The 25,501-nt window shown below is 42.4% G+C and overlaps 1 protein-coding gene across 1 annotated transcript in view; it reads right to left on the minus strand.

The window, feature by feature from the left end:
- PAX3 (paired box 3) overlaps positions 1-25,501 on the minus strand; it is a 113,328-nt gene that overhangs the window by 24,414 nt on the left and 63,413 nt on the right. The window contains exon 5 of the mRNA XM_006266069.3: positions 15,046-15,245. Coding sequence (XP_006266131.1) covers positions 15,046-15,245 — 200 coding nt within the window. The remainder of the gene's footprint in view (positions 1-15,045; positions 15,246-25,501) is intronic.

A 25,501-nucleotide genomic window follows, 5' to 3' on the forward strand; every position in this document is an offset into this window, starting at 1 on the left:
GTAGTATTTTCTTTTTGGTTTTATTTCTTTTTAAATATGCATGCTGCCCTGCATTTATGTCAGGAGCAGCAGGATGAGAATTGTATCTTGCACTTAGAGCAGAAGTTGGCAAGGTTTGTGATGGTCCTCGGGACCCATGGAAATTCATTTCACCATCACCAAGTCAGTCTCCCCTACCAACAAGAACAACTGTTGTAGAGAATTGCATTTGCCATAGGAGAAGAGTTTTTGATCATCATCTTTATCCATGCCTTTTGTGGTCTTTCAAATTGACCAGGCCCAAGCTATCAAGCAATTTAAAGAATGGTGTCATCCATTTAAACTCAACAAGGTCAAGTGATGTGTGTTAACACCAGTGTTTCTAAGCTGAAAATCTATAGATCATGGATTTTGCTCTAACCTAACTTGTTTTGTAGAATAATATTTATATAGCACCATAGTCTTTGCATGAAGTTTTACAGAAACTGAGGGACACAGTCACTGTTCCAAAATGGTTAGTGCATACGACCCCAATCTTGTAAACAGATGTGCTTAGATGGACCTCTGTGTGAAGCCCAATTGACTTCAGTGAGGCTCTGCACTAGGGGCAGGCAAAATATCACCTGCTGGCTGGATCAGGCCTTCCAGGCAATTCCATCCAGCCCATGGGGCCCCTTTGTAAGCCGCCTGCAAGACCTGGCCCTGGGCTGCCCCTCTGCAAGCCGGGCCTCCGTGCAGGAGGTGCAGCTCTAGTTGCTAAGCAACCATGCCCCCTCCCCATCCCCCCCACCTGGCCTTATCCACCCCAGCCCTGAGCCAGGAGGCACTGGAGACAAGAAGCCTCTGCCTGGCCAAGGCTTTTGTCTGATAACCCCGAGGCTGTTTCCAGCCTCCCTGCCTGCAAGAGTGGGAATTTAGGTAAGGCCCCAACAAGTTGGGGGCCAGAGACTCCCACTGGGGGAAAAGGGGCCAGGAGCATGGGGAGTCATGTGCTATGGGGCCAGGCTGGGCTGCCCCACACACTGCAGGAGCTGCGCACTGTGGGGCCAGGTGGGGCTGGCCCTGCACGCTGCCACCATGTGCAACCAGCCAGGGACTGGGGTGGGAGCACAGGGAGCTGCGTGCTGTGGGGCCGTGCGGGGCTGGCCCTGCTCGCTGTCACCACGTGCAGTTCCAGGGACTTGCACACTCCAGGGACCCCGAGGACCTCCCCGTTGCGCCCCCCCCCACACCATATACAAGAGTACAAACACATAATATACAAGAGTAAGACTCGTTTGAGCTTTTATGCAGTCACCTCTAAATAGACTATGTAAACACATACATCTGGGCAAAAGTATCTTTTAAAATAAAATTAAAATAAGTTATAGTAAATGTTTGATTTTTTTAGTATATGATTTGTTTTCTTCCACTTTCAAGATGGCATCCCTCCCTCCCAAAAAGAGTACTTCCAGGACAAGGGGAGGGACTTCTGAGGCAAAGGTCAGGGGCGGAGCTTCTAGTCCCAAGATGGCAACCAGGAGGCAGGGCACCTGTCAAGTGGCGGAGCTACCCTTGCGGGCCTGGACAGCTCATCAAAACTCATTAAGCAACTCTCCAGCAAAAATAATTGCCCACCGCTGCTCTACACAGATATAGGAATAAATCTGCACTGATGCTGTTGCAAAATCAGGTTCTAAATTATTATTAAAGCAACCCTACTTATAAGACTTGATAAACTAGGGCAGTTGTTTTATTGGGCTATACCTTTGTAAACTGTTTTTTCCTATAGCTGATAAGCAATAAAGGCACACATTTTACTTAGTGAAAAGGAACTGTTATTTAGTCAAATGATGAATGGCTATAGGGCTTTTATTTAACACATTTCACTTCAAGGACTCTACACATCATTCAGTTTATAATCATCAAATAACTTCCCCCTCCCACTCAATTGACCTATTTTACAGATCTAATTAAAACCAATCAAATCAAGTCTAATTTGAAGACTCTATGTACTGGAGTATGATTTGATATTTATAGAGCATGCCTACATCACAAATTAACCAAGCCAGGCAGTGGCACTCTCATATACATTTCATATGCACTACTTGCAGAACTAGAAATACAGTAGCCAAATTTGTAGGGTGATGTGGGTAAAGTAATTAGCACTGGTGAGTTAGTGTTGGGACACTTCAGACCTGCATGAATGTGACTAGACCACCTCAGGTTTGGGAGGCAAAGCACACACAAAGCACAGTAGCATGACTGGGTGCACTCCTGCCTGACACACTAAGTTTGCAGTGAAATTTGGGCTCATATCGTTATGTGTTCTATTATATAAAATATCCGTCACTAACTTGTGAATAATGCAGATTGATACAGAGACTATTGTCATGATTTTCTTCTCACTTGTATTACTGTACTGTAAATCAGAAGCAACTTCAGCAAAGTATATGGAGTTACAGTGGCAACTGAGTGAGGCAGAGGTTGGGCCTGGACAAGTTTATAAGAGGGTCACAGCAATAAATCAAGCCCATGATTAGAGCTGTGCACATAATATATTTTTTTAGTTTTTTAAAAATAGAGTCAAAGTTAGAGCCAAAAAAATTGTAAAGTTTAAAATAAAAACTCTTTCAGGCAAATTAAATATTTCATTTGATCCAAAAGGGAATGTTTTGTTTTAACTGAACTTATTTTTAAAGTACATTCTTAAAAAGTTTAAAAATAAGAAATCAACTTAAAAAAGCAAAGCATTTCATGCAGATAATTTTGAAATGGAATGTTCCAACTTATTTAGAACTTTTTTATGGGTCCTTCCCTGAACAAACAATTCAGTGGCATCACCAAATTTGCATTTTTCACAGAAAACTAATTAATCCACTACGAGCAGTTTCCCAAGCTCTGCTCAGCACTAAGTTAAACCATTACAAGCAAACATTATATTTTTAAACACATTGGAAAACTTTTGTTCTCCTTCATTCCCAGCATAATTCAAACATGCTGCCAGTATACTGTATCAGATAGAGATACGTAACTTGAGATGGGTAGAAAGCCAACTATGAAACCGTAGAACCAAATACTACTGGGCTGAAGCAGAAGTAACAATGATTGCTGATCAACTTGATCATGCAGAGTAAGTTACCATGGTCTGCTAAAATTCCCATGCATTGAATCATTTTTTTCTCATATGGGAGCTACTTTACTATACCATGCCACTTTTTCACTAGCTGTCTGGTATGACTGAGCTAATGTCACCAAAATATAAAGTTGCCCATTGTATGCCACAACCATTGGTAAGAACCCAACTGTAACACTGTAGGTCCACATACTGTTGACCTGGAATAGCAGTAACTCCAAATATCAGAGTGTCAGCTACTTGGCATTTGATCATAACCTTATATCTAGCCTTCAGAGGCAACAGTATGCCAAGGATGTGAAGAAGCTCATAAGGGAGGAACAGGCTCTGAGCACAGTGTTGTATGTAGAATATATGGACAAGTGATGCACAAGAAAGCAATGTCACATAAACTGAGAAGAGTTGTATATCAGACATGTTGTCCCCCCAAGTCAGCAGTGCTGCTGCAGAGGCAGGCAGGCAGGCAGGCAGGGGTGTGAGGTACAGTCCAGTGAAAAGGCAGAGCAACATGGCGCACCAGGCAGGTGGGTGGGCAGGCAGGGCTGTTTTAGTCACAATGCCCAGCCCAGCTCCTCCTGAGCAGCAACTGGAGGTGTGGGCTGGGCTGGGCTGGGCTGGGCTGGGCACTGCTCTCCCTGCCCAGGAGCCAGGGGAGAACACTGCTGTTAGTGCAGGCTGCCCACACACGTGTGTGAGTGTGGCACCCCGCTAACCACAGCACCCTAGGCAGTTGCCCAAATCACCCAACTAAGGCTGGCTATGGATGTACGCAATCCTGTGCCTCAACAGGAAATATGATTATTAAATATATATATATTCTAATAGGCAGAGACCCTAAATCAAGACATCATTGTACTGGGTGATGTCGATAGACAGGAAGACAAAATAAAATATTCAAAATCTTCCAAGTTACTTAGGAGCCTAAGAACCATTTTGAAAAGTGATTTAGGTACCTATGAATGGAGCTAGATTGATTGTTTTAATTATTTTAGGTTCTTAAGTATCTAATACTTTTGCAAACAGACTTGGTACCTTGAAAATTTTACCTAGAGTCTCTACCTAAAATTTACAATCTAACATATCTGAGGGGCTTAAATTGTATATGTTGATATAGATATTGATATTAGATACAGGAGATGAGATATAGATGGATAATCAGGATTATTTACTTAACACTAACTTTAAAAATAATGTATCCTCTTAAGGGAAGTATTGGCATTTCTAGGACTCAAAACATTAAGATTAGGCTGGGCAAAATACTCAGGAATATATTATAGGGAACAATTTTGCACAGGCAGAGAATGGACTAGCTGATCTAACTGGCCTTTTCCATTTCTTAATTCTGATATTTACATCTTGCCTTTTGTTATCATGTTTCCTTTAAGTAGTTCATAACTGATCAAGCCAATGTCATATTTCCTAGACTGCACCAGGATAGTCTTTAAAAGATGTCATTATTCTCTTGGGATCAGTTTGGTGTAATTAGCCTTGACATTTCAACAGTCTTATCACAAACAGAGAGTTTTTTATGTGCTTTTATGGCAATAATATCTCTGAAGCAAATAGGCAAAACCTTTAAAATGTGAATTTTGTAAGAGACTAGTGGACATTTTGCACCGAAGTACAGTCTGGCCATTGCAAGAATGAGTGCCAACGACATGCACAGTTAAAAGACTGATGTATTGTTAATGACATTTCCAATTTAAGCCAAAGATTTTTTTTCCCTTTGCCTCATGATGTTTTTCTTCGTTATGCATTAGGGATTTTTTCTGCCCTCTCTGAGAATGTTCATGTTATTTTAGTGAGTCTGAAAGGCACCATATTTACACTAATAGTCCCAGAATCAGGAGTCTTCTAGGCTAGGGACAGAAGTTACACATAAATTGGTTTAAGTGATCAGAAACTGGTCTAAATCTGTAACAGAACACAAGCACAGTGCACATAAACCAGTTTCAAAATGGCTGTATTTGGTTTAAAATAAATCTGGTTGATTGTAGTTTCAGACTTTACTGATTTGGGTCAAACCGGTTCATGAAACTTCTGACCCAGACCCCTTCCTGCTTTAAATTAAATCACAGTCCCCCAGCATCCCAGCATGCTTTCCAGCCCTGGGCTGGGCTGTGCCATCTGCTCCAGAGAACAGGGCTGGCCCTGCCCCTCTGCTCCATAGGTGGAGCTGTGAGGGCTGGCTGACAAAGGGGCCAGGGGGCAAGCCCAGTGGGATTGCAGCCCAGCCTACAAGGGGGAACTGTCTCCCCCAGGCAAACCCCAGCTGAAGTCTGGAGCCAGGGAGGGGGGGTAAGCACCATTTCCCCTGCTCAAATTTACTGCTGGCTGCAACTGTGGACTACAAATCTCAGAGGCACCTGGAAGCAGGAAGAAGTGATGAGCATTGCAACCCTGCAGACCCTGCATGGCAACCCTGCAGAGTCCCACTGTAATTCTGGACTGCAAAATCCCAGAGACCTCAGGGGCAGCAGGAAGACAAAGTGAACATGCAGCCAGAAAGCCATTCTCTAGCACCCCCTGGCTTCTGGCCTGAGCCACTGTGGGCATGTGGCTGCATTTCCTGAATCAAAGGTGAATATCTGTTTACTTCTGTTCCAATTTAATCTGTGCAGCTTAAACTAACCTGCAAAGACTAAACTGATTCAGCCTCTGGCTTTTTCACTGACTGTACCTAGCCCTAGGACATGTCTAGAAAGCACTATGCAGTCATTCACTGATATCAACATAGTTTGGATACAAGGAGCAATACAAATGTATTGCTGCAGTGCTCTGTCCCAAGTTCAAAATGAATTATCTCAGGCAGCTCACCATTTTAATGTGGCTATACTGCATTTGGTACCTAAGCCAGTTCATTCAGGGCAGCCTTGGGAATTTCTACAAAGCACTTCATTGTGCTATGTCAATGTTCCCTAGAAGGCTAGTCCTGCATTCTTTACTCAACCAAAACGCTTTCCTCAAGGAAAGAGCCTCATCCAAAGCCCACAGACACTGATTGCAATCTTTCCATTGAGTGCAATAGTCTTTGGGTCAGACCCTTAGAGTATAGCCTGAGTAAGGAGGCTCGGGTCTCCTGTATATCCAGGGAACAGACATACTAGATGCAATTCAGTTCTCTCACAATGCCCCACCAACATGTCCTCAGCCTGATCCAGAAAAACCTTCCCTATATGTCATAGAACAATTCAGTTTCCATTTCTACTCAGGCTATGCTCTCTCTTGAGTCTGCCAAAAAAGGTGGTAGTTGTCCACAGCACCAAAACACCACAGTCATTTCACAAAAACAATTCAGCTAATTTTCAAATTGAACCTAATTGAAGGAGGTACACAGCAGTCATTGAAATTCAGGGAACTGTGTGTGCTGCCTTAGGCTACTTTGAAAAAAAAGTAGAATTCCCAAGTAATAACTTCAAAATACTGTAGTTCAACATTCCCATACATATATCAACTTACTTGTTATTTAATATATATTTACAAATTAAAGTGTCTCAAATTTGAGCTCTTAGTAGCAGAGTACTGGGAAATAAGATCATGAAATAACCTTCCTTCTTCCCCACCATATTACAGTACTGAACTGCTTTTGGCCAGCATAAATTTACAGTTAGGGAATTACCAAGATAAATTCTTCTCCTTCCAAATAAAATGTCTGCAATTAGGTGGATATATTTTGCCAGATTGCAGAGAGCATTTTCTTTTTTTTTTCCTTATATATTATGTGAAATGGATGTGCTTCAAGAAATATTATTCCTAATGAAAAAGTACAACTAACTATAGAGACATGCCAGACAGTACTCAGTGTCTCCAAATATGTATCTCAAACTACCATATCGTCTACCCATTAGCGGTAGGTTGAATAGTTTGGACTACAAGCTGAAAACACTTGTAGGGAAGTTCAGCTTAATAAAGGCATTCCTCTTGATTCAAAACAGCAATCCTACTTTCACATGATTTTCAAGTTATTGCCTAGCATCGCAGTTCAGTTTGTCCCTAAAAAAAAGGCAACAAAATCCATTGGATTGGATTTTAAAATCTGTTTAAAGTTCACTAACAGCTAAAAAAATCACTGCAGATTCTCTTTTTCACTATACACAGCCATCCGTTCTCCCATGTCCACCCCAAATAAATCCTCTCCATTCATCTCAGAGGAAAAAAAAGAGCAACTAAGTATATAGGAAAAGGGTTTTTTTAATTATTCATAAGACAAAAATGAAGCATTGGCCTAGAAATTATGAATATAATATGTTACCTTCACCTAATTTGGGGGCAGTTGTGAATGGAATTTGTCTGGTATTAAGGACCAGAATCTCCCCTGGTGTTTCATGTTGAATAGAATCCATGTGAGTAGCACCATCCTTTTCAGTGGGACTCACTAAAGAATCAGGTGCTTTTTAACATGAGGAGGGGTGGCAGAATTTGGCCCTAAATAAAAGAAAGATGCTTACATACAGCAGACACCTTCTTGGAGGCAACTGTAAAAGGCAGAGGCACCTGGAGGTCCAAAGAGCAGGACAGAGAGAGAGTCACATGGAGGGGAAGGGTAATCAAAGGGCCTTTGTATGAGCAACAAAATTGGCCTTTAAAGCAGCTTCAATGCCCTTTTGCACTGCTTTAATGGCATTGTTGTTTGCACGCTCAGCAGCGTATTCCGCTTTAATGGTGCTACTGTTTGCACGTTCAGTGGTCTTTTCTGCTTGAAATAACTTTGTAACGTAGCAAGATAAAACCCCTTCAAGGTGTTTTAGTTTTCTACCTAACAAAGTGCAATCCTGCACAGGGCACTGGAAGCTGATGCGCTCAGGGAAGCTTGGGCTTGGTGGACTTTCAGTGCCCCATGCACTGTCCTCACCGCCTTCTCCCACCACCAGCACACCCAGCTGCCCTCCGGCCATCTTGCTGCTCTGCCCCAGGGGCAAGCCAACTGCTCCCAGGTTTTGGCTTAAAGATGGCATTTAAAGGCTTGGTTTTTTGGGGAACTGTCTTATGGGTATAGATATATGTATTATAAGGGGTCAAGATGGGCAGCAGAGGTTAATTTGATTTCTAAAGAATGTGTGTCTCAGTCACACAGGGTTCCCAGACATCAGAAGCTGACAGAGTGTCTAACCCCAGGCAGGAAAACAGCAAGGCCACACATCCTGGGTATCTGAAAACATCCAAACTTTATTTTCATAATAGAGATAGGCCTGGCTCCTGGGCAGTAGTGCCTGCCTGCAAAAAGCCTTAAGCTTTCCAGTTTTGGGGAGACAAACCAAATTAGGAGAACACTGGTAATGTCCCAAATTAGGAGGTGGGTTTGTGAAAATGGGGTTTTGGCTGACAACATGGGGCATGTCACTGTGCGACCAACCATCAACAGCCATGGATCAAGAGTCATCAGAAGTCACCAGGAGAAGAAAGTATATGAAAGGAGGAATTTTAAAAACAGAAGAAAGAAGCAGTTGGCATCAGTCCCGACCTCCAAGGCTGCTGACAGTGGACACTTAAGCAAAGGACCTCAAGGTGGTGTTTATGTACCGGCCGGATAGACCATTTGCCTTGTGTATATTCTGGGACTGGGAAATTTGGGTAATGTATACTGCATTTGCCTGCATTGCTTTTATTTCCTATCACTGTGTAGCAGAAAGCCCCCTTTTCCTCTTGCCTGCATTTGCTTTCCCCTCTTTGGATATATTTCTCCTCTTCTATCTTTTCTTCCTTCCTCTTTCTTTCACTGTAAGATAAGGAACTGTGTTTTAAAGTTTGTATGTGTGCATTTTGCATCTCCCCTTGTATTTTGGTATTTTTATCTATTTGTGTGCCATGGCATTACTCTTGTAGCTTATATTTTATACTCTTCACCTTTTAACTAAATGTGTTTTAGTTTTAGAAGTAAGTTAGACACCGTAACAATGTTAACAAGGGCAGGAATCAAACTGCTGCTTCTCTGTATCAGGCTGGCCCCTGAAAGAGCCAGTGAATCAGTGACTGAATGTGTAACACAGTAGCAGGCTTCAGTAACGAGCAGAAATTAACACCTATGGAAACTGCAAATCAACCAACGGAAGAGAGCAATAGGAGACAATGTAGCAACCAGGAATTCTCTAAACTTCACTTTTCAAGGGCTAGAAACCCTGGTCTGAGTTAATCAACGCCGGGACCAACTTTTGGGGCTGAATATCTCCAAATAGGCCACTCCCAGAGCCCTATTCATGACAGCGGTAAATTAATCAAAATTCATCAACGGACTCCCAAACTGGCACGTACATACGGACAACCCCTGGGGACTGACAGATATCATCCAGTAGCCACCGAGGGGGAAGTCCCACGAGGGCCAACGACCCCTGGATTGGGCAAACCTGAAAACTGGGGAGTCACCAAAGTCTGCCAAGGACAGATAAAAAGCAGTGAAAAGTGACCCTCGGGGCGCCCTCTTGATCTCCAACTTGACCAGCACACGACCTGTCCAGCCAGAAGGACCAGCCGGCAACTCACTTCTGGAGGATAACACCACGCTGGAAGGAGCCTCAACTGGCCATCGAGGGCAGACTCCAGCGCTTGTGGGATAGGTATACCCAACTCTTGTAGCTCACTGCTGTATGTGTGTGTGTGTGTGTGTGTGTGTGTGGAAGGACCAGCCCCAAGGTTTATGATTTGACTTCATTACAGTGTTTCAATCCGCCTAATAAACCAGAATTTTAAGGATCCCGAGTAAGGTATAGGGGCTGGGTCAAACCCACTGTCAACACCAGGCAGTCCCAGGCAGTGGGAAGGTGGTGAGGATGGTGCAGGGGTGCTGGAGCTTACCTGCCTCTGCCACGATAGGGGAATATCTGCGGGTCAAACTGTCAGCAAGCCAAGTGGTCCCTGAGCTGTGGGGGACTCCAGTGCTTCTTTCCACAATGGCAGCACCCCCCAGGCAGCACCCACCCACTGGCACCTGCCCCAGGCAGTCCTGGGGAGGGGGGCACCATAGCCACAGAGGGATGCACCAGACCCCGCGCAGCTCAGGGGCTGTGTGACCCAGCAGCAGCCGGTGCAGGCAGGATCCACTGAAGAAAACAAAGAAAAAGTGGCGAAGACCCTGATTTTTTTGATTTTTTTTCTCTCAGAGCCTGCCTGCCTGAGCTGCGCAGAGGCCTGGTGCTTCCCTCCATGGCTGCAGTGCACCCTGGGACTGCCTGGGCCAGGTGCCAGCTGGCAGGTGCTGCCTGGGGGGCGGCGCTGCCACAGAGGGAAACACCAGGATCCCCTGCAGCTCAGGGACCACTCAGCCCACCAGCAGCTCACTTCTCCCCCCTCCTTCCCCCCACCACAGGAGAGAAAGGTAAGCTCTAAGGATCAGGCCCCCTAACCCTTGTGTACATGCAACAGGGGTTTAGTTCGGTTTAATTCTCTCTAAATTGAAACAGTGGAAATGGTGGGTTTTTTTAAAATCCTCCATTTCAATTTAGGGAGAACTAAAGCAAATTAAACCCCCAATGCATATACAAGCATGTACAAGAGCATAGATTTCATCAGTATGCCACTTGCTAACCTCTACTTCCAAAGGGACTCTACTTACACGGTAGCTTAAAATGCTTTTTTAAAAGCAAAAAAAATAAGGTAAGTTCAAGATACAAACCCCCCTCCCCCCCCCAAAAAAAACCCCACTGAGTTAATGCTTCCTGCATCCATCAATTACTTAAGGAAAAACACCCTCGGGAATACTGTTCAATTTTATCACATTCACTGAATGAATGAAAGCCAAATTATACCCCTACTGCAAGGGAGCACACGTGAAGATCACACCACTGAGTCCAAACTGGAGAGAGGTCCTAACTACAGTTCCCCATTGTAAGTCTGACTATATGTGGCTGAAACATGCAAATCAAATTGCACCTCCTTTTGCACTGCTACAACAAACTTCTGCTACTTTCAAGATCATATTCAGTCGTATGAAAAGGACATATACTTTACATTCCTTCACCACATTTGATTAATCCAGGGGCAGGCAATTATTTTGGCTGGAAGGCCACTTAATGATGTTTGGTGAACTTTTGAGGGCCCTCCACTTCCAGCGGAGTCCCAGGACCTGTGCAGCAGGAAGCGACAAAGGCAGCCAACTCCAGTGAATGGAGCTTCCCTCCGGTGGCACATGAGTGCCTGGAACTGCATATGCACAGCGGGGAGCCCTGGTGATAAAGGTGGCCCAGCCAGGCTGCACTCCTTGCCCCTACGTGCAACACTGGCCAGAGCCACATGCCACCAGGCACCAGCCCCATGCTTTGCACTCCTACCTAGCTGTAGCTCCTGCCCCCACCCCCTACCAGCTGTAGCTCCTGCTGCCACTTCCCTACCTGCTGCCGGGAGCAAGCAGGATGCCGGGGAAACTGAGCAGGTCCCCCAGTGGTTGCAGCAGTGCAAGCAGCAGCTCCACCCAGAAGCTATATGCTGACCAGCCCTTCCGCCCACAAGGGTGGGAGTGAGGTGCAATTGAGTACGTTGGTGGGAAGGGGTGTATGTGGGTGCTTCACTCCCACTCTCGTAGGTGGAAGGGCCGGGCAGGGTACAATTAGTTGGTGGGCACCACAGGCCAAATGAAAGTGCCTGGCAGGCCAGATCCACCCCATGGGCTGTATTTTGCCCGCTCCAGATATATTAATTTTCAAATGTAAAATTGTTGCTCTATTCAGAAACTATTAGAAAAGATACAAAGTTGTCATATTTTAAAAGCTACATATTTCTTAAAGACTAGCTTAGAAATTGGAGACGTTATATTGCTGGAACAGAGACTAGATGGGAATCACATGTATCCCAGGCTTTTATGTACAACACAAAGGCAACATTCTTCAAAATTCCTCAAATACAGAGGCAGGCTGCAGAGATAATGTGCAACTGAACTTCTCTACAACTGACTATGAATGTCCTGTCAAAGCATTAAGTCTAATTGTCAGGTGTGACCTGGCCCTTCTGTAGCCTCAGACTATAGAGGGTATGCCTGGGGTGGGAAGAGACATGAAGAGAGCAGGGTGGGAAGCAAGCAGAGGACTAAAGCATTGCTCCAACCAGTCTTCCACTAATGTGAAATTCTTTACTTATATTAGAGTGGCCTAAATTAAATTGAAGTAGTCCATTGGCCACCACAGACTGCAGAGTTATAACTGGCCTTCTCCCTTGCCCACATCAAACTGAGCTTGGATCCTAGACAAAAATTAAGCACCATATTGAAATGTTCCTTTTTCAAAGGATGCATCTACACTGGGATCTTTGTTAGAGCTCTAAACACTTTTCATATCAGTTTAGTAGACTAGGTTTTGAGATTGTCCAGGAAATTGTCCCAATATAGAGAGGCCCCAAATTGTCAATATAGATATGTACTTTCTCATCCTCAAATCCTCAAATCTTTTTTTTTCTTTTTGATTTTTCTTTTATAACATGGCCTTCAAAAGTTTCTGTTTGAAGCCACTTACAGGGGTGTTGAGTAATAAGGCAATGCTGACAGCAATCTTTAACCAGTGACAAATCCAGTACCATTTTGTCAGACTTTAAGGGAGTCTATACACATGCTCCACGGTGGAGGTCGGGGGGCACTTTAATTAGAGTGGCTCTGACAGCTGCTCTAATTAAAGCACCCACAGCGTCATGATCCCGTGCCTCAAAATAGTGGGTGTGGTGGGAAGGGGCACTTGAACTAAAGCTTGTCCAGTGAGCTTTAGGTCAAGCACCCCCACCACTATTATGAAGCATGGGGATGCTGAATAGATGTGATATGGAGACTGCTGGAGCGCATTAATTAACACGCTCCAGCAGACTCGATTAATCAAGTCTGCTCCAATGCATGCTCATTAGCACACACTGCAGCAGACATCCAGCACATGTATAGGTGCCCTAAGATACCAGAGAGATAGAAAAATCATAAGCAAGGGCCCACAGGCTGGCTATTTCAGCCCAAACTCATCTTTAATCCAAAAAGGGTTTTGTTTTGGTATTTTAATCATTGACTGACTTCAATCTTTCCTTCCATGCTGGGATAGGTAAAAGATCCATATGTTAGATGTACTAGGGAATTTGTGAAGCTGTAAATCATAGCAGTGGTGTAAGACAAAATGTGTCTCAAGGGAACAGAGGAAGCCATAAGGAATGTAAAAAGTCACAGGGTTAAAGCCACATTAAGACAGCTGTTATGTTAATGAGAGTTCTGCTTTCCTTCTAACTGTGGGTCAATGATTTAGAAAAATATGAACAACTTTTTTATGGGTTTGTCACATTTGTCTTTAAAACTCAGACAACCCAATACATCATTATCTGTCCCTACTCCAAACAGACCTAGAGCAGAAAATTATAGTTCCTATATTTCTGCACAACACATCCCATTCTCAGCCCTCCAGTTCGGCCTGGTTTAGTGCAATTTCATTTAGGATCCTGTTTTCCATTTTGCTAGCAATTCAGTCTTAAGTAAATGTATCAAATAATTAATAGAACTATACCCCATGCAGTTTGTCTTCTGAACAAATGTACCCACACTCTTGATTTTCCTTCACAACTATAACATCTGTAAAAGTCTGACAGCTTAAAGAATTATACTTACAATACAGCATTGTTGCAAGTGGCATGCATATTCTGCAAGGGTCAATACAGTATTTTTGGTTGTTTGTTTCAATTTATAAGGGTGTTAATTGCCTCAGGTTTAGGTTTAAAATAATTCAAAACATCAAAGCAAAATTCTGTCAAACAACCCAAATTTACCTGTTTTCTTGTCCAAACTATGCACAACCACACATTTTGCATGACTTCAACACCCAAACCATACATTGCTTCAAGTTTGTTTGAAACTCAAAGACCAGCTAAAAGTGAACGTGCACTCAGATGATTTACCAACTTCAGCAAAATTGATCTTTTGCCTAGCAATGGATCCCCAACCCTGGAAAGTTTTGCAAGGTCCTGGGTTTGGTGGTGAGCATTTAAAGCACTGGAATGTAATGGTGGAGTGCTTAAGATATTTTAAGGCCCCTGAGCTGTGCATTCAGCTCTACTCCAGATTTGTGCTAAAGGGTGCCCCAGTCTACCCAGTTATAAATGGATTCCTGTTCATTCAGGTTGGGGAATCAAAGCCACCTGAGCTGTGGTGTTAATGATATCACTCCCTTTTGTGCCAGAATTGGCCCCTTAGTTACACTTGCCCAACAATCTCCTAGGCCTCGGTGGGTCCTTGATTTTCATGGAACTCTCCTCAGCAGTGCTGAAGCAGAACATGTTTCACTAACATAAGTTCACTTGAGAATGTGGGCATTTGTGGAGGTTTGCAGACCCAGCCTTTTTTAAAGGATTTAACAAGCCTCTCCACGAGAAGATTAAATCAATTCACATCCACTAGAAGATTAAATCAATTCACATCCATATTTTGAAAATCTAGACATCTAAAATGTTTCATTAAAATGAGTGGAGATAAAAAGAAAAACCAAAAATCTTTCTTACTCCAAATGTTAAATTGCAAATAGTTCAGGTACCTCGCCTAACCAAATAACCCTAACAACTTCTGTGATTTTATAGTGAAATGTTCCTGGTTTTGTTTTGTGCTCTGCATTTTTTTTGTTTGTTTTGTATTTTTTTTTTTGGTAATGGTTCTCTCTTCCCTGTTGCTGTCTGACAGACCCAAAGAAATAGCAGGTGACACTAACCAAATAACTATACATTGGCAAAACACTGACACCGATCATATGCAGAGTGCTGTCAGAAACACAAACCAAACAATCTTAGAAACTAGACAGAGACTACAGAACAAAATTGCATATTAAATAAAGAGTTATATAAAGTACTGAACCAGTGTACACAGGTAAACATAAAAAACATGATCTTTATAATACCTAGTTTCTCATTTTCCTGGATTGCAATCACGCAAGAACATAAAATTACCGTAAGCTTTCTGCTAACCCAACACATTGATGGAAAGGAGACTTTTTTCTTTAGGTAGCTTTTTAAACAGGTACCTGAACTCGAGCCTCAGTAAGTTTGGCTCTTTGTGCAAGTTCTTCCCGTGTGTATATATCAGGGTAATGGGTCCTCTCAAATGCTCTTTCCAGTTCTTCTAGTTGTTCTGCGGTGAAAGTTGTTCGACTACGGCGCTGCTTTCTCTTTAAAGGTAAATCTGGTTCAGAATCTATGTCAGAGCCTTCATCAGATTGGGGTGCTAATACTCAGAAGAAAAAAGAAGGAGCAATTAGATTCCATCTGAAAACCACCCCCCAAAAAATTAAGCCATGATTTTTTGTTGAGTTTTAACTGAAAGAAGAAAATAATCAGTTAATTATAAACTGGGATTTATTTGGTGATCCTAATTCTAAACAGATGCATGCTAGCCTAAAAACAAAGGTAAATGCCACATTCCCATATAGTTCATAGAAATTTGTAGAGGCAAATGAATCACTCTCACCAGACTGTTCAATGGATTGCATTTTTTTCTAACCCTGACCCTTTACAGTATTATTCAAACACATTCGGTGCTTTTTTTTTTAAATACATAAACATATTACAAATTGAAAATTGAGCTCCACTGTTTAATTTTGATTGGTCTGATAAGACACATGATCCTGTTTTTCCCCATAAGAGGGTAAACAAAACAACTAAGCACATTTGTCAGAGACTTGTATACGCTGATATAAAATTAAGTCCCAATGAATACTTGTGCATCTTTGAAATGCTCTTTCCAGACACATTTCAGGAATACTTTATTCCCCAAATGATTAAGGAAAGAGTTTAAAAGATTAAAAGGAACATGAGCATGATACAAGACATTAATTTTTAAACATGTCAAATATATGCATAACATTTTTGTATTCTGTCCAGCTCTGTAAATGGTACTTTCATTTTCAGACTTACATAAGTATGATTATGTGTTTATGACCATTTGCTACTGTGTCCAACTTGTACCTGGCTAGCAGAACCTGAGAAGAGTTTAGAAAATTGTAATTATTCACAAAGAGCTTTTATGAGTAATGCAGAGGGAATCTCAGATAAGAATATGAGCACTGAGCAAATGCTAAGAGCTATAGTTTATGTTTGACTTTATTATATACACTACAGTGAAGTTTTTGCCTGCTAGCTCCTAAAGGTCAATTTCTGGAAAGTTTTGCTCAATTACACACTAGAAATTAATCCCATGTTTTATTAGCTGAGTATCAGTTGCTGGTACAAATTGCTGTTAACAAAAATGGAAACACACATGAAAGGACAGGCTCAATTTCTGCTGTAACATAGGTTGAATTAGGTTGACTAGCAAGACAGATGAACTAGGTCAATGTTTGCAAAATTCTTACTCTGAAACTAGAAAGTGGGGCTAACAATACACATCTCACATACAAACCATCTCACTGGGGTAACTAAAAATTATATCACTCAACCCTCCCTTTTTAATCTCTGCTATGGATTCCACCACATGAGAGTAGACTCATGAGCCTATTCTAGCACCAGAAGTTCTACACTAACAAAGCAGCTTGGGAAATGCACTGAATTAGTGCACCTAAGTCCCAGTCAGCCCCCTGGGGATCTGCTAACTTTCAGTCCTGCACCTAGCACAGCAAGACACTGTACACCAGTAGAACTGGGAATACAGCCTGTATCACTGTCTTCTGCCTTCTTAGCTGACTGTCCACTGCACAGCACTCAATGCCTAAATCCTGGCATATAGCACCATCTTAGTTCAGAGAAAGGAGAGATTAAAGACACAATGAAAGGATTACAAAAAGATAAGCACTTACAATGGTGTTCTTACACCAACGCCTATACTGACTGTCCTCAAATATATTTAAAACATTTGTAACTTTTACATAGTAGATTACTCAAATCTAGAAATGTATATATGTGTGTGTGTGTGTGTGTGTGGCAAACATCATGATTATATTGCTCTATTTCTTGTGTTTTTACTTGTTTCCAGACAGGCCCCTGACCCAAAACGCAAGTTACAAAACACCCCAAATGTCTGGCTAGATTCAAATGGAATTCAGACTTTACAGCTGGCCCTCCAAACCCTTCAAATAAGAGGAAATTTGGATCCCAAAATGACTTGTGGTTCAAGCCTGCCTCTCCTCAACTCCTTTAATCTCTATGGGAAGTAAATAGTAATATGGATGAGGAGAAAGCTGAGGCACAGGATTCTCAGTGCAACTGTTCTGTATCTTCCTGCCTAGTACATACAGTGCAGACTTCCATATACAGTGAGACATGGTGACTGACACCCAGTTCTGAGTCTGGATCTCATTGGTCCTATAACAAGGTATTATCTGTCTTTACTATCCTTGCACATGTATATGTGAAGACATGTGCCATAGCTCTGCGTGCTGAAGTGATCTAAGATTTTTTCCTGCCAGTTGTTTTAATCCTTGAGGTAATAATTGTAAGAAAGCCATTGGCAGACTGCTAGCAATAGAATTATCTGGCCTATGTTCCTATTACAAAATAGATGAGTTTCTGTCCAAGTTAAAGTAAAGCTTGGGCTTTAAGCCATACCTCCAACCATGGAAGCAAACACAGGTTCAAGTGGCAAATAAACACTTGTGTAAGAACTGTGTGCATGGACGGTAAGAATGCCTACATATACAGCATGTTTTTCTTCTTTGTTCCATCAGACGTTTGGGGTCAGATAGACTCCACTTCCGTCTACCTTTGTTCTTTCCTGACTATTAATTTTGAAAGCTTCCTCCAGTACCTGATGACACCCTCTCCTTGTCTCCATCAACAAAATAACAGACAGAGGGAGCAGACTATGTTCAGACTATGTTTAAGATCAGCAGGCTATGTGAGTGGAGACACTCTAGGGAGGCAAAAATTCTTTCAAGCTAAGGACAAACATAAACAGGTTTAAGTGGTCAGAAACTGGTTTAAACTTGTAACAGAACAGATGTTCAGTGCACATAAACCAGTTTGAAAATGGCTGAAACCAATTTGAGATAAACCTGGTTGAATGTAGTATCAGACTTAACTGATTTGGCTCAAAACGGTTTATGCAATGTCCGTCCCAGACCCCTTGCTGGTTTAAGATAAACCAGACTCTACCAGCATCCCAGCATGCTCTCTGGGCTTGGCAGGACTCTCTGCTCCATACCAGAGCTGACCCCTCCCCTCTGCTCCCTGGCTGGAGCTTCAGCAGAGACTGCAGGTACAGAAGGGTTTGCCTGGCTTCCCCCTGCCCTACCCTTCCCCTCACTGCTCAAGCAGGAATCCTTACCTCCCTCCTGCCCTCTCATCTCCCACACCACAGACACCAGCCCCACAGAGTCTAGGTTTGTGGTATGCTAGCTAATCATAGAATTGCAGAATAGAAGGACCAAAAGGGACCTGTAAGTTCATCAAGTCCAGTCCCCTGCCATGGGCAGGAGTACTCCAGTACCGTACTCCAGCTGTGGTCTTAACAATGCCAAATAGAGGGAGAGAAGCACCTCTCTGGATCTATTGGCAACACATCTGCTGATGCACATCAGAGTTCTATTTGCTCTGTTGGTGACTTCATCACACTGACGGCTCATATTCATCCTCTGGTCAATTGTCACCTGCAGGTCCCTTGCAGATACAGTGCCAGTCAGTGGACCACCACCCATCTTATAGATATGGTGAAGGTTCTTCCTACCCAAATGAAGGACCGGGCACTTGTCCCTATTGAACCTCATCTGACTGCATTCAGCCCATAGGACCAGCCTGGCAAGGTTGCCCTGTCCTCAGACGTCCCCACAGCTTCATGCCATCTGTAAACTTAATCATTGCACTTTTCACTCCCTCATCCAGGCCATTGATAAAGATGTTAAAAGAGCACGAACCCAAGCACTGATCCCTGGGGGAAACCACTGGAGATGGCCCTCCAGGATGAGGCCAACCCATCAATAACAACTCACTGGGATCAGCCTCTGAGCCAGTTGCCAACCCACCTCCTATAGCCTGGTCTAGGCCAGTACCCTCCAACTTGGTTGAGAAAATTTCATGGGAAACAGTATCAAAGGATTTGCTGAAGTCTAGATAGATAATGTCCACCTCCTGTCCCATGTCCAGCTACTCATAAAAAGACACCATGTTTGTTAGGCATGACCTCCCCTCAACAAAGCCATGCTGGTTGTTTCTCAATACCCCACCAATTGCAAAAGCTTGTGGTTGATGGCCTCCTTGAAAAATTTTTCAAAGATTTTTCCAAAAGTCAGACTGATGAGACTATAGTTCCCTCTTCCCTTTCTTTAAAGATGAGTACTATGTTAGCCTTCTTCCAGTCATTTGGGACCCCTCCTGAGTTCCACAACTCTTCAAACAGCCTCACCAGAGGCACTGCTATGTGTTCAGCCATTTTTATAGCACTCTCAGATGTAGGTTGTCTGGCCCAGCTGACTTGAAAACTTCCAACTGTTCTAAAAGTTTCTTCACCTGTTTGGGACTGATTTTATGTGGGCTGCTGTCATCGCCATATTCTCTGGGCCTCTGGACAGGTGACGAATTCTCGCCTGGTTTCAGGAAGATTGATGCAAAGTAAGTATTAAGGATCTCTGCCTTTTTGCGGGGATCAACTGTGGGCTTCCCCTCTGTATTCAGTAGGGGGTGCCACAGTGGAGCTTGATTTTTTCTTGCTTCCTGTGTGCCTGTAGAAGGATTTTTTGTTATCTCTAATTTTCGTTGCCAGCTTGATTTCCATGCATGCCTTGGCTTTCCTTGTCTCATGTCTACAGACCCTGGCCATATGGATGTACTCATCTCTGGATGCTGAACCATTTTTCCATTGCATGTACGCTTCTTTTTTCTTTGTGAGAAGTTCCCTAATGTCCCTATTGAGCAAAGTGAGGCTCTTGGCCCTTTCCCCTCTTTTTGACTGCTTGGGGATGGCCTCTTTTTGAGCAGTGAGAATTGCCTCCTTAAGGAAGCACCACTGTTCCTGAACTTCCACATCATCCAGTCGCTGGTTGCGTAGGGCCTTTCTGACTAGATTCTTAATTTTACCAAAGTCTCCCTTTCTGAAGTCTAGGACTTCTGTTCTGGTGATAGAATTCCAGCCTTTTGGTGGATGGTGAATCTAATCAAATCATGATCACTGTTGCCCAGAGTACCTTCAATCTTCAGGTCGCCTACCATGTCTTCCCCTTTGGTCAGCACCAAGTCCAGAGTAGCTTTACTCCTAGTCGGCCCCTCCATAGCCTGTGTCAAGAACAGGTCGTCTATAGTTGCCAAGAAGTTGGTTGACCTGCTGGAGCTGGCTGAAAGTTCTTCCCAACAGATGTCAGGGTAGCTGAAGTCACCCATGACAATCAAGTCTTTAGTGCTGGATGCTTCGGTCAGTTCCCTGTAGAATGCCTGATTGCTCTCCTCTTTTTGGTAGAGAGGCCTATAGCAGACTCCCACCATCAGGTCCCCTTCTCCTGAACCCCCTTGTAGCTTGACCCAGAGGGTCTCAAAAGACTTCCCCCTGCAACCAAATGTAACCTTCAGGGAGGGGTACTGCTCTTTTGCATAGAGGGCCACCCCTCCACCCTTCTTCCCAACCCAGTCCTTTCTATAGAGTCTGTAGCCCTCAATATCCACTGCCCAGTCATATGTATTGTCCCACCAAGTCTCCATTGAGGTCAAATTCCTCGTCTGCTAGGAGTGCTACTTCATCCTGTTTGTTGCCCATGCTCCTGGAGTTCCCATAAAGACAACAGAGCTCACCTCTAGTTGTCTCAGCTTTTCTATCTCTCTGCAAGTGTCCCTGGGTGTTGGTAGTCATCTGGATGTCCCCTATGTAAATACCCTCCTCTGGGTTATCTTGGTCAGAGAATTTATGCCCAGCAGTGGATTTATGCCCAGTAGTGGAATCTTCCCCCACTCTCCCCAGTTTGTCTAATTTAAAGTCCTCCTCAGCAAATCTACGATTCTCATGGAGAAGATCTTCTTCCCTCTGCCCATGAGGTGCGTACCATCTCTTGCATGCAGACCAGGACCATTGAATTGCATACCAAGGTCAAAAAATCCAAAGCCAGCATGGTGACACCATCTCTGAAGCCTTTGGTTGACTTCTTTGATGCATTCCTACCTCCAACAGCCTCGGCCTCTAACTGGGAGGATTGAGGAGAAGACCAACTGTGCACTTAGTTCCTTGAGCTTTTCCCCATGGTCATATAGTTGCTCATGATTCTCCCAGGGTTGTTTCTTGCTGTGTAATGCCAAGAGGTGTCTGTGTGTGCGTCTCCAATTTCATTGGGACAGACAGACAGAACAGTGCCAGCTTACGGCTTTTGGGAGCTATTCAACAGGTCACCTGGTAAGCTGTTTAAGAAGAGTTTGAACTAATGGAGAGAGGCTATTATTTTGCTGATGAGGTGATGAACACTGTTATCAGCCCCCTCCTGGTTTGCTTGCCTGTTAGTTTGCTGCAGACAGTATGAAGAAGCAGAGAGGGAAATTGAAAAGCTCCATATCATCAACAGATGCATGCACTGTACCCCCCCCCGGTCCCTTGCCTCAGAGTCCTAGCAGGTGACTGGGGTCTAGCAACACTCCTGCCCCTTGAGCAGCCAGCGGGACGAAGCCTGGGATGGTGCAGGCAGACCTCCCTAATCAAAGCATTCTGTCTAGGCCTGGCCATGCCCCCCTTCAGCTCAGCTCGCTGCGGAAGGGAAGGGAGGGCAACTCTAGCACCACCCTCCCACCCCTGACTCCCCAGCTTCTAGCATGAGCCACTGCAGTAATGTGCCTGAATTTCCTCAGTCCAGAGAGAATGTCTGTCTGGTTACAAACTGGTTCAACCTACCCAGGTTAGACTAACCTGAAATGATTGAATCAGTTCAGGCTCAGGCTTTTTGAATGTCTGTGCTTAGCCTCATTGTTTACAGTCTTCAAGGGAACCTAACCAATAATAGGGATGGGACCCCCAGTGAAATTAAAATTCCTCATTTAAATGAAATACTTGCACTGCTTTTACCATTTAAATGGAATAAAATAATTTATTTTACAGATATTAATTTAAAATAATCTTCCAAACATGGAGCATTCAAGTGTAATTGAGAACAAAAAGGCAGAACATAAATCTCATTTTAACTCCAGCTACAGAAAATGCCTTGCTCAGTTCCAGTTATTTTACATATTCAATTTCACTCAAGCTATTTGAACTAATAAATACACCTAATCTATTTACTTAGTCTTATAGAATAGGAAAGCCAAGGTCCTTTTACAAGCAACTCAGCTGAAGAGTTTATGTATTTCTGAATACACAAAGGCACAGCTTTGCCTAGTCCTAATTTTCATCTGTAAATCATTATTGTTATACAACCACTATACTTTGGGCTGAGACCTGAAGGGACACTCAGGCAAAACTCCTACAGAGTTCTTAATTTTAATACACTAGATAGTATATGCAACTCACGTGGTCTCTCACTTCAGCTGAAATTTTTCCTAAGACTTGAAAGATTTGATCCCTAAAATTATTATACCAACACTATTTCTTAAACAAAAGTCCCAGGAAACAGGTTGCAAATCAGGATAAGCATTTGACTCCAAGCAATTCTAGGTTTCAGTATAGTTCAAAACCATATTCATTATCTAGTAGCGTTTTTAGATTAGCATTTTATAAATACTAATTGTTGAATTAGTGCCAGTTCTCAATTTATTTGACCAAATCATCTTGAATATTTTCCCCTCTTGAGATCCTGTAGGGTTACCAACACTCGTTTTAAACCTTTTAAACCACTTTTAAAGCTTAAGAATTTACAGTTTTAATGTTTCACATAATCGCTCTCTGTTGCTATTATAACTCTAATGAATTAGACTAAAGAAAGTCAGTACTTCTTTTAAGAGAATACAATGGTGCTGTTCCTGCTTTTTTATCAGTGTGGTACAAATATGGCCCCGTATTATCTGTGGTATAATAAAAACAGGGCTGTAAAGTCACTTTCCCTGAAAGGGTCTCTCTGATTAGGAAAGGAAACTGAATTACATTAATAGAGTTTATAAAGTATGAAGAAAGGTCTGGTCACTGATCATCACAAGAAAAGAAGCTCCAAACTCATCAAATTCTCAGCCTCTCTCAAGACTTCTCTTTGAGCCTCTCCCAGGAGACAAGTATGGCCACTTAACTGAGCCTAAGGTACTTATATGCCCCCACCCAACCCCTCACAATCTCTTACACTCCTGAGAGGGAGAAAATTGATTTATTTTACAGATGGGGAATCAAAGTGTAGGGTAACATTTTTTAAGGCACCTAGGGGCCCCAGTCACACTAGAAACCTGTTAGCAAAGCACAAATTAAAAACCTGGTCTCCCAAATCTAGTACCCTCACCACTAAACAATCATTTTTGTCTATGCTAACTCCCTATGTTGCCTCCACTAATCCTAACAGCATTAAATCCTGCCAGCTTTTCTGGGAAATATGCAACAGCCTTAGGAGGCAGGCTGTTCTTACCCCAAGATGCCTTGCTCCCTGGGCTACAGAGATCTGAGCACATAGATTTGAACCTTAGGTGCCAGTCCCACAGGTAAGAGATGTCAGTGCAGGTACTTTGGAGTTTGGGAGTTCACCCCCCACCTCCCTACTTTGCTGTGAAATGTCCATTTCCTCAGGCTTGCAAAAGAAATGTACATTTTACACTATGCAAGTTAAAATTGAAATGCAAAACTAAAGTAAAATCGAGTTAAGATCAGATTTCTGAATCCTTGGCTAACAGGACTGGGAGCATCAGGGAGATTTTAATTCATAGAATCATAGAAAATTCCTTTTCTGAAATTACTTTATAAAAGCTCTATGACATCATTCTGATGATTCCCCATTTGCTGAAGACACCAAAGTCCTGTATACATCTATGAACATGTGCTACCTGTTCTAATGCTTTTAGCTTAATTCCACCTTCATTTCATAATTTGCAGTAGGGCCAAAAAGCACAAAGGTAAAATTAGAATGTCAAACCGAATATTTTTCTCAAAGAAGTATCTAAAAAACTGGAACAATCTTTCTAATACAGACACAAAAATCCTGAGATAGAATCTCTGAATGAAAAAGGAAGAAAAAAAATCGCACTCAAGTTAAATTGCTTTCATATACAGATGAGCTCATTACTACTATTCTACTCCTAACCTGACTACTGTATACAGCTTCCTTGAAAATATTAAGTTTATTTTCACTACCTAATCTACATGATTAAAATCAGGCACATGAAATAATACATCATAGAGATGTCTTCGCAACTAAGTACATATTTTTTGCTTACTGAAGTGTGCTTCAAGGTTATGGATGAAGTGACTTAATCTTATGCAACTTTTAACAAGGCATGAAGTCTATCAAGATATTGGCCAAGTACAGCCAATAAACACCTGTATCTAAGTAATAGCAAAATTACTGTAATGCACTATCATGCAGCCAAATTTTGATTCTCCTACTCAAGTGAAATAGTACCTCAATCTGTAAATAGTCCTTTGATTTCCATGGCAATGCTTGTCTAAAAAGGTACTAGTCATCATGAATAAAAAAAAAGTGGCAAAACCGGAAAATAATTATTTCTCTCTGTGTGTCTTCACATACACGCACATATAGTAGTTAATGTTTGTCCAATGGTCTTAATATCCAAACCCATCTAGCAATCACTGGAGAATGGAGAACTGTCAGTTTCCAAAAAGACCAAATGCAAGTCAATAAATTATAACCCACATGATTACAAATTCCTCCCTTGAAAAGCAAATCAAAATAGGAGGAGAAGCTATAAGCACCAGCAGTGGACTAACTATGAAGTTTAATTAAAGAAGGAATTACAGAATTAGAGAGCAATTCTTTGTCCCTTAACCCCCTCTGACCTGTTCAGTGGCCTCAGGAAATACTTTATCCTAGTTAACACTATTATGCACAAAATCTTTTTTTCAATTTCATAGGGATTTGGTCACATGGAATTCTTTAATTATCTGCCTCCCAAAGAATATCATAAACAGATATATCCAAGCAAAAACTGAACAAACTAATTCATAAGTACTCACCCTGTATATTGTTTTTTCCTCTCAGCAAGACATTTCATTTGAATAATTAAGTAACAAAAACATGACAACCATTTAAAAACCATATATTTATTACAGATGCAGTACAATGCACTTTAGAAACATGTGAAAAGAGAGATATCCCTCTGCAGAGCTTTGAAGGCAGTTTCCTTAGCAATCATTCAATTTTTATGAAATTACTCTCTACAAAAATCATACGGTCTTTTCTTCCAGACTAACATTTGCAGATGTGGTCTAGAAGCACTTCCTCTAGCAGTGTATTTCTCTAAAATAAGACAATCATAAACGTAGCAAATTTTTTATTTGCACTCCCTGCATCTTGTTATTTATTTTACATAACCATAATTTAATGGGGTTTGTTCCCTTCTCTTTGACTCCCCTTCTTGGCCTTCAATAGGGCAATTCAAAGTTTGGAGCACCTATTTGGCTAATTGCAGAGTGTTCTATACTTGTATACTTTAGCATTC

Source organism: Alligator mississippiensis, chromosome 7 (assembly GCF_030867095.1).
Source record: "Alligator mississippiensis isolate rAllMis1 chromosome 7, rAllMis1, whole genome shotgun sequence".
In the NCBI taxonomy this organism is placed as follows: Eukaryota; Metazoa; Chordata; order Crocodylia; family Alligatoridae; genus Alligator; species Alligator mississippiensis.